The 11,010-nt window shown below is 40.2% G+C and overlaps 1 protein-coding gene across 1 annotated transcript in view; it reads right to left on the minus strand.

The window, feature by feature from the left end:
- Positions 1-10,656, minus strand: part of kcnd1 (potassium voltage-gated channel, Shal-related subfamily, member 1) — a 49,610-nt gene extending 38,954 nt beyond the window's left edge. Inside the window, exons 1-2 of the mRNA XM_013136392.4 lie at positions 10,479-10,656; positions 7,586-9,488 (exon numbers count right to left, since the gene is read on the minus strand). Coding sequence (XP_012991846.3) covers positions 7,586-8,700 — 1,115 coding nt within the window. The 5' untranslated portion in view covers positions 8,701-9,488; positions 10,479-10,656. The remainder of the gene's footprint in view (positions 1-7,585; positions 9,489-10,478) is intronic.
- Positions 10,657-11,010: the final 354 nt, after the last annotated feature.

Genomic DNA, 11,010 nt, shown 5'->3' on the forward strand with positions numbered 1-11,010 from the left:
CTGAACTGATAGAGAATACATTATGAGAGATTTTATAACCATGCCAGCATAAAATAGGAAATGCACACATTTATTCAGTCTTTCATTCAACTATTTTTCATTACCATAAATTACAGTCGAACTTTCTACTCTGAGCAGACATGGTTCCTTAGAAAATGGTGGAATAGTTCCATCTATTTAGAGTTCTTGAGCAATGCCCCCTCTAACAGCCAAGTCTCCTTGGCAGGCTGAAAATTAGTTTTTAATAGTGTTCAATTCTTCTTAAGTATTCCCATTCAGTCATGGAACAGTCCTGTGTTTTCTAATATTTTAGAAAAAAACTAAGTCCAATATTTGAGACTAGGAGTTCAAAAGAAATCTGAACATGTCTGTCAATATGAACTCTGATGTTAAGAATGCTAAGATCATTACAAGAAAGGTTTTAGTATAAAAAAAAGGAAGTAGTATTGTCTGTAATATTCTAACAGTTATTAGAATGTCGTTTTTCCAATTGTTTATATATGACCTTTTCCACAGTTCCCGAGGGGGTATGGCATAAATGATGGATGTCTTAATTTTGGGATGTTGGTGTCCAGTATCCCAGATACTGTATGCAGCAAACCTGAGAGGATCTAGTGGGTGAATGCAATAAAAACATTGGGACGGCAATGCAAGTCTTTTGATGTAGGAAGTGAATCCTCACTAAACACAAGCAAAAGGCCATGATCTGTTGGATATGAACAAATTCACCTTAGTAGTATTATTGACATATATTGGACATATATGTTATATTAACAAACATAATTAAGAATGAATTAAAATGGTCATATTTATGACTCTGGCCCTACCTAGCACAAGGTAAAACACAATAATTGTTCATCTATACAGTGGATTACTAAACAAAGACAATCCTGATGTAGTGTTCAGTGTAGTGCATTTAAGAATTCAATATGTAAATGTAGTTTCCAATTAAGAAAACATGAACATGAATATCTCAGAAAAACTCTCATACTTGAATTAAGGCTTCCAAACTTAATAAGTGGTATCGCATCAATGCATGATGTTAATCTGTGTATATTTTTTGACACTATAAATTAAATATCTCTACCACAAGGAACCTTTTGCATATATGTTTCAGTATGGATGCTGGACCCTTTGAAATGCTGAACACAAAACCCTAAAATGTCAAGGTCAAAAAACCCTCAAATAACATTGACATGGCTAATAACTGTGCATTTAGACAAAATCATTGATTGTGCGCAGTATATAATATAATAGTTGCCCAAACAAAATATATAAAGGTGGCTGATGTGTGTCTGGAAAAAGAGTGTATAGTCCAACCAAATACCAAGAGACGTGTAGACGTCCTCAAAAACCCAGACTTTCCGGGAGATGGGGAAACCTTACTAATTATATTAATGCACATTGGTCTTATATGTTGCAAGTTAGCCATGCAGTGCAATCGTACGACAACCTAAAGGGGATGGGTTTGAGTGCTTGATAGGAGTGTTTTATGTTCATCCGTTCATTGATTAAGAGTTTCAAATCAACTCTTTTCTTGAATATTTCTGTTTCAGACTTGAAACTAGAAACTTCATCTTTACCAAGTTGAACATGATACGTTTTTAACTAAAATATTGCATACTATTGAATATTGCAACATTACAACCAATTTCGTGTGTATTCATAAAATGACAAGGGAGTAAATGTATTTCCTTTGTACTTCAAGGCAAGTAGGCAAGAGACATAGTGTGCCAAGATATTTTGATCAGGGGGTTCTGATAATGGTTGAGTACGTAGTGGTATTGAACAGATAACAAATGGACAACGTGTGTCCATTGGATTGATGTGGGTTTTGCTGACAGACTGACGGACGACAAGCTTGACGACGGCAGACATACACAAAAAGTCAATTTCGTAATCTCATCACAGGCTGCTGGGGCTCTAACAGGGGACTGCAACACGCCGAACCTCTTCACACGGCTATTGTTAGAGACGTTTATCTACAAACATTAATCACACCATTGAAGTTATATGTTAATTAAGCTATTAGAATATGTTTTGGTGGATGGACTGTTCACAAAATGAATACTTAGAATATGCTAGCAAAAGAAAAATTCTAACTACCATGCTAAAAGCTAGGCGTAAAAATTGGCTATGCTGGATTCATGACATTGCTCCCCTCTGTCAACAACTGCTGCTGTTTGAATCTGGACCAGTGAAATGTTTTACAGAAGTTAAAAAAAAGTACTGGTGAAAGACTCATGATCATTAGAAAAAACCATAAAGTTCTGCTTGACTGTTGGGATCTTAAAACATGGAACAATGCATGCTGCACAATCTCTATAATACCCAGTTGCAGATCACTGGGCTTTGGAAATATGATTGAACTGTCTAGCATGATCTAATACAAAAAAGTAGTAAGTTGCAATATTGAATCGCAATACATATAGAATCACGAGAATTGTGAGAATTGCAATGTGTATTGCATCAGCAAGTATCGTGACAATATCATATCGCAAGGTCCCTTGCAATTCCCAATCCATGTATATGTCCCATGTCATCAAATCCACTTGCTTACACACTTAATTCCAAGGCTCACTGAGGTATGATAGTGATTCTATTTGTAAATTATGCACATAAAACCAACATATCAAACATTCATCCTAAAATAGAAGGTTTGCATCTTTAGGAGTTTTCTAAATAATCCTGTCCCTAAAATAACTCAAAAACAAGTAACAAGCCTTACATGAACCAACACGGCATCAGACGTGAATGTATACCATACAACATATATGGAACAGTTACAGTTCAACAAAGTACCTCATTGAGTCCCTTGCCTCTGTCATGTTCATTTGCTTTTGAGTTGGCACAGCTTGTGACCTTAAGTGGTTTTAACACTGCACTGCTATCGACTGCCATCGAACTGTCCATCAATTCCTGAAAAGCAGATAAATGTCACAGCCAAAGAAACTCCATATATCTTCAACAGTACTGTTCTTGGTTTCATCTGCTCAGGCAGCATCCACACCATAGGAAAAAAACAAGGTCAAAATAGGTCACTTGACATGTGTCAAGTGATTTCTGAGGAGGGAGAAAATAAGGCATGGAAGCACTCCCTTCTCTCCTCACTTTGGGTCTAACTGTTTACATGCTGACAGAGAAACTGGCTCATCAAATGGAAAAAAGGTATGCTGTCGCAGCGATAAGCAGAAACCTGGAGCAGTTTTCTCCATTGATGAAACAGAGCACATTTCTCAGTTGATGGCAAGGCTGCTACACTTCAGTAGACTCCTCAAGCGTCTTTTCCTACATCATTACCAGAGGGGCAACTTACAGTAATAGGTCAGCATTAGGCAACGTAATTCAACATGAGATAAGCTGGAATCACAGACAAATATTAGAAATCCACTTTATGGGCACCACGTTAGGCATCCATTTTATAATCCATTTAAGAAGTGCTAAAATGTATGCAGATATTATACAACTGGATAACTTTAGAACTATACAGAGAAAATCAACAAAATCACACAGTTTTATGCCATAATACTGCATTACATTCCACACTACATGAGTTATGATAAGTGGCTAGGAAAAACTCCCTAAGAAGGCCGAAATTTAGGAAGAAACCTAGAGAGGACCCAGGCTCAGAGGGGGGACCAGTCCTCTTCTGGCTGTGCCGGGTGAGGTATTAAGAGTCCAATTGGAATAATTTATAAATGCATGTGGGCTAAATCCAGAGTCTATTTAAATTTAGACTAGGTCAGAAGTATGACCAGATGGACAAGGACAGGGACAGCAACGGGCTCCCCAAACCAGGTACTCCACAGGTGTGGACCAGGACCTCATGTCCTCCTAAAGTTTAAAACGGGAGGAGACTGGTAAAATTCAGAAAATGCATTCCTCATATCAACAACGATTTATAGTGGAGAAGGAGAACTGACCATACTCCCCCAGCACGACCTTGGGACTGAGACAGGGGGGGTCCGGCGACACTGTGGCCCTACCCAGGGGAGTCCCTGGACAGGGCCCAACAGGCAGGAAATCAATCCACCCACATTGCCAGGCATCAACCAAAGGGACACCCACTGTTGTGGAAATTCTTAAACTGATGTATTCTTGGTCCTATGCATGTATGAATGAGTAACTAGTTAAAGTACGGAGTCCCCATGTTTAGATAGGTAGAGGAGCGTTATTTGCAAATGATATTAAAATGGTGCCAAGAGAATTTTGTCTCTGTTTCTTACTCCTTTAAGAGTGTCGATCGATGGAATTACCATCACACCACCAACCACAACCACCCTGAATGAGGGCCAAGTATTGCCAGCAGAGTACAGCCCAATTGCACAATTGCGCAACAGAGAAACATCAACAAGCCAGTGACTCTTCCCCCGAAAGGCATTGGAGGGAGGGCATCCCAGTGGCGACGAGAGCCCACCTGGCAAGACAGCAAGGGTGGACAGTATCAAGCCTACTGGTCACCTTCACACCCCCGGGCCAGGCTACACCTAATTATTAACCGTGCTGTAGAGATTCGTTTTTAGTAGACACTTGAAAGTTTGCACTGAGTTTGCATTTCTAACCTTAATTGTCAGATCATTCCACAGTAGTGGGGCTCTATGAGAAAAGGCCCTGCCGCCAGCTGTTTGTTTAGAAATTCTAGGTACAATTAAAAGCCCTGCATCTTGCGATCTAAGGTTACGTGTAGGTATGCATGGCTGGATCATTTCAGCAAGGTAAGTAGGAGCAAGTCCATGTGTTGATTTAAAGGTTAACAGTAAAATCAGCCCTAACCCTAACAGGCAGCCAGTGTAAGAATGCTAGTACAGGAGTAATGTGTTCAGTTTTTTTGTTCTAGTTAGGATTCTAGCAGCCGTGTGCAGCACTAATTGATTATTTATTGATTTGTCAGGGTAACCCGGAAAGAAGAGCATTGCAGTAATCTAATCTAGAAGTAACGAAAGCATGAATTAGTTTTTCTGCATCAGTTTTTGATAGAAAGTTTCAAAGATTAAAATAAGCAACTCTTGAGACATATTTTATACGGGGTTTCTCCGTGCTTCATTGATATATATAACTGTGTGTCATCAGCATAACAGTGAAAATGTACATTGTGATTTCGGATTACATCGTCCAAAGGCAGCATATATAGTGAGAACAATAATGGGCCCAGAAACGAGCCTTGAGGAACACCAAATCATACCTTTGACTTGTCAGAGGATACGCCATCCACACATACAAACTGATATCTTTCAGATAAATAAGATTTAAACCAGGCTAGAACATGTCCACGTAGGCCAATATGGGATTCCAGTCTCTCTAAGAGAAGGGAGTGATCAATAGTGTCAAAAGCAGCACTAAGATCAGGAAGCAACAGGACGGATGCGGAACCTTTGTCTGAGGCCATTAGAAGATCATTTGGTACTTTCTAATCGTTTACATGCTGGAGACACAGACTGCAATGTGTGTACAAACACCTGTTGTTGCAAACCAAAGGTTACACAGGAAGCAAGGGAAGTAAGAGCCTATTTTGTTTGTATTTCAATGATAACCGAGCTAATACATGCTTTTTGAACACATGTCCAATTTAAGTGGTACAGTACAAACAGAACTTCCTTTGTTTATCCTATGAGAGCTAACTAGAATACACAGCTAGCTTGGCATTTTAGGCAATGTTTTACGATGTGTGGTTCGGATTCCTTATTTTATAGTCTATCCTGCCCAACAGCTCAATATTTAGGTTTATATCAGCCTGTGTGCTCCTCCATCTTTATTTTAGTTGTTTCTAGAGATTTATCACAACTTTCTGACACTAGCAATGCACAACCAAACCTAAATAAAGAGAAAATCATCAGGAAGATGACAAATATATTTATGCAATTACACCAACTATAACAAATTAACTATAACATATTTCCCATTACCTTGTGTATAATAATCTGCAATCTGCATTTCTATGGTGAAAATCTGCATTTGTATGGTGGAGAAATGGCTCACATAAAGGATAAATCATAATAGCTGCTGAAGTTGAAATAATAATGCGAACTGAAGTTGAAATAATAATGGTGGCTGGAGTTTCCAGAACAAAATGGAGACGGTAGTAAAAGCAACATCTATGCTGCGTTGCCAGAGCCCATTTAGTGCTTGGACACATACTGATTTGAGTTTAATGGACTGGGGGATTTCCATCAAAACAAACCGGATGACTCAGGGGCGTGGTGGAGAAAGAGGCCTGGGGAAGACAGAGGCAAGTACCAAGGCTCACTGGGATTCTGCTGTTCCTGTGTCCCAGGCGCACTTAAAATAATCCAATGAATGAGTCCTCAGTCAACATAACAACATACTGTGTCTGCCGCAGTGGTAGTTTGATGAAGGACGGTTTGAAACAGGGTGCAGCTCATTCTGGGTTCCCTAAATATCTATGTTCCTGCACTCACTGCATATTTTACTACACTCTCCTCAAGAGCATGATATGAATCACTCCTCTACTGTAGTTCAGTTGTGACTTTATTTTGTTATTTTATTTATTGATTCAAACCAAAATAAACAATGTCCCCAGATTAGACTGTAATACACACTTGGTATCTTTGTACAGCAGATTTCACCGCAGTGTTTCTGTTCTGGGAAAGAGAGAGCCCTCTTATTAATAATAGAAATCATGTAAAAAATTGTACTATTCAAATAGCTTGCCAACTAAATGACATTGTTTTAAAACCCTGATTGTCATCTATGCCAAGTGTTTGGCGAGCCTGTCAAATCATTTGAACCCCATTAACTTCCCATTCAGAGCACACATCCATTCACAACAAACCTGCAGAGAGGGTTGGAGAGTGACACATAAGAGTAGCGTCGGACTGAGAGGACGACAGGGGATTGAAACTATAAAATGACTCATTCCCAGTCCAAGCTATTTGTCAGTTGATTCTATTGAGAGTACTAACACAATTTAATATACAGACTAACCTACATATATCCTGAAGCTTATTCAACTCTACAGTGTGTATGGTAGCAGACGTTTATATGGAACTGATCTAAATGATTCATTAATGGCTACCTGGACTATTCTGTTAGTACGCTTTCAGTGCACACCCACTGCCACTTCACCCGAGCACACGCTCATTCACACATAACAATTATACACTAATGCTGCACACAAAAACACACACAGGATGTTTTATTATCCTTCTGGGACACACATGCATACTGACTCCACACACACACGCAAATTTTTACATGTATTTCATACACCAACGCTAGTGTTTATTGTCTACCCTGTTGCCTAGTTACCTTACCACCACCTGTATGTAGATTAACCTCAACTATGTCACACCCCTTCACATGAACGCAAATGTTTCACCCTGTATTTGGTTATGCCATTGTCATTCTTTACTGTTATTCATTCTATACACACTGAATTTCTTGTCTTTTCTTTTTATAATTTTTTTATTTTTAACTCTGCATTTTTGGAAAAAGACCCATAAGTAAACATTTCACAAATATGATACACCAGTTGTTTTTTAAATTATGTGAAATACAAATACAATTTGACTTGTTTTTGATATGGTGATGTGAAAGGTTAAGTAGTAACCAAAACCCAAGTACTTACCCTAGGGTAGTCATGGTGACAATGGTGTACCAGAAGGAGGCAGGAATGCTGGTGAAATTGGTTCCCTTGGTGCCTTTCTCAGCGTAGAACATGACAGTGGCGAAGATGATGACAGCCATGGTGAGGGAGAAGAGAAGGAAGCCCAGCTCAGAGGCACAGCTCTGCAGCGTACAGCCCAGGATGCGCAGCCCCTGAGAGTGACGGGAGAACTTGAAGATACGGAATACCCGGAAGACTCTTAGGGTGACAAAGGCCCCACTGACTTCCTCGTTCTCGGGCATGACAAGGCCAATGTAGAAGGGCAAGATGGCCACCACGTCTATCACACTCATCACTGAACGTGCAAAATCACAGCGGCTGGGGGCAGCATACAGCCTCATGAGGTACTCAAAGGAGAATATAAGCACACAGGCTGTGTCCATACAAAAGAAGGCCACAGAAAACTTCTCACCACATGGCAGGTCCTTTATACTCCCTTTGATTGGTCGGCAGGGAACCGTTTCCACAACGTTTGCAATAACAGACACAGCAATGAAGAAACCAGTGACATAGTAGAAAACCAGAGCCATGGTGCTTGTGTGAGGGTTCTCAAATGCCCTCCATAGCCTCTCTCGTAACGTGGCGCCTGGGGGCAGTGGAGCGTCTCCAGCATTCTCTGCCTCTGTGTCCTCAGCCAAACGCTCCTGGTTCTCCTTCTTGCGATCCCGGTACTCTTCCATACAGCAGTCACCTATGATCTCAGGTATTATGCCATAAAAAGCTAGTTCCTCCTCGAAGGCTTGAATGCATTCATGTCGCGGGTAATGTAGCTTGCCTGTTCGAAAAAAGTTTAGTATATGGCGGAACATCTCTGGATCCCTGTCAAAGAAATATTCCTGAGTTTCCTCGTTATAGAAAAACTCCTTTTCCGAGCTGCCTAGAAGGGTGTCAGGGTAACGGTCCAAGGTGTTCTTCCATGTCTGAAAGCGTAGTCCGCTCACATTCACAAACAGGATCTCATCACTGCGGCTCTTCTTGTCCACAGGAGGCTTGGGCATAGTCTTTTGGGCAAGTGGTAGCCAGCCCACGGCTGCTGCCCTAGCAAAGGGCAGCCATGTCGCAACTCCAGCAGCCATTATTGTTTTTGTAGCCTATGTTACAGGGGTGAACAGTGATGATGAGTGATGGTGCAGAGTGTCTCTAGGTTCTTGAAGGTTATTTCTGGGCCTTTTTCCTGATCAAGAGGAAAAGGATAAGTATATCTAATCGAATCATCCGAATTGAAGGCCTCAACAACCAGACTGGCTTGCCTCTAATCCAAGTCTGTCAGTTTGTTCATTGGCTTCAGTAGGAGAGAGAGACATTAGGCAGGCAGAGAGATGATATAGTTGTCATCATTTTAAAAGGTAAGGCAGCTGGGGACTGAAACTAAAGGTCAGGCAATTGGAAGTTTGGTAAAACAGCTAGGTCAAATTCATCCACTGACAACGGACCTTTGCTGTATAAATAAAATCCCAGTATTAATGTAAAACACTGTGTATGGCTTGTCAGTAGTATTTGAAAAGACTTCCAGAGAACTAATCGTTGAAGTCCACGTCCTTCGCTCACTGCCTTCCCACTCAGACAGATTATTTTGCTGCACTGTGTTCTTTCAAATTCTCATGAAATTGTAGACAACGATCACCGAAGTTGAAAGTTAAACACATGTTCCTCTGTTGCTTTCGCTCTCTCCCTTTCAGTGTTGCCGTCCAGCCTTGATTATGGTTGTCTCTCTCAGTCCCTTTGCTTCTTTCACCATCTCTCTCAAATGCATAACCAAACCTAAAACTAAAATTGATTCCTCCGGTGTCTGAGAAGGCCTTGTGAACTGAAAGATTTGAGTCTTAGGCGTTTCTATTCCTTGTATGGCCGTCCCTTTTAATACCTGTCAAGGCACACAACACACACTACTTAGATATTGAGCAGCACATGCAGTAAAGACGTGGTGTGTTATGTCTACTGTGTTGCTGCTTGGGTGAACTCACAGGCTAGGCTTTGCATCACAGTCTGTTTAAAAAGTCTGAGCTTGAATGTGCAAACAGAGCTTTCTCACATAAATGAAAATTTCAGAAGCACATACTGGAATAATATTTAAAAACCAAGACTAAACAGATGTACCTCTCGAAATACCACCATTGTACCTTAATGTCCATTCTACAATGATTGTTAATTTGTTGAGATTACCATCTCTAAACACAAATAATATAATCAAGACATAACTACGTCTTCGGTAGAAATCCACAAATAAACAATATTGGGTGTAATAATCTGTGCAATAACACAAATAATGTTACATTGTCTAAAGATATACAGATTTCATTTTTTAATTGTCAGTTATATAAAGAAGAAATGTGTTAGGGTGTCTCCATGAAGAGGGGAGATACCCTGACCCTAATCAACCGACAGGTGACCCAACCCAGATGCATTACAGTGCATGGCATGCTCACCCAATCAAAAATCAATAAGACACTATAACACAGCATTCCTGCTGCAGTGGATGAATTACATCCAAAACATCAGAGAGTACTAACACAAGTAAACAAAAACAGACCAATCTCATATATCATTCAAACTCTATGTCACTCAAAATGTACAAGTAAAATGAGGCACATTCGGTGTAATGTACTCACCATGTTACTTAAAACCACAATATCACTGTGTCAATAGAAAATGAAATATGAAATAGGGCTATTAAAAAGGTATTGTTTCAACTACATCTTTACACTGGCACTTAAATTCAGATGTGTCATAAAAAATGAATGGAAATATGTACAACAGATATTAACCAAATATCATCCAATGAAGTTATGTATGTGTGCTATTAAGAACGTTAAATGTGTTGGACTGTTTTTGGAGGAATTTAAATTAGACTTACCATGCATTAAAGCCGAAGACAATATGGATGAAGGGTCCAGTGTGTCGGAAAAGCAAAAGCAAAGGCATTAGGAGAATTATAACCAGGCATGAACGAGCCCCTCTCCTGGAATCGAACCATATCGAACACTGGATGGTGAGGGAGTGATTGCCATGCTTAGCCTTAGCTCTTTGGCACTCTCTCCTCTCACTCAGCTCTGTGCCTCCGCTTGCTCTCACTCTCCAACTCCACCTCTCATTTGCTTGCTCGACCTCCCCACGCTCTGTCTTTCTCTCTCACTCAGTTGTGCTTCCCCTCTCTCCCGTCACACACACATACACATGCACACAGGTCCATGCTTGTTGAAAACACGGAACACCGTACATGTGGAAATAAATGTTATGTTGTATCATACGCAAAAAATCACACGCGCACAACGCATGTCGCTCAGTGTTTTTGCATGGTTTATGAAGTTTGACTCAGCACTTTTACTGGGGTAATACACTTCAAATTTTTACTTGTCTTGACCTGTTCATAAAGATTCCTGTTTTCC

The sequence above is a fragment of the Esox lucius genome, chromosome 12 (genome assembly GCF_011004845.1).
Source record: "Esox lucius isolate fEsoLuc1 chromosome 12, fEsoLuc1.pri, whole genome shotgun sequence".
NCBI lineage: Eukaryota > Metazoa > Chordata > Actinopteri > Esociformes > Esocidae > Esox > Esox lucius.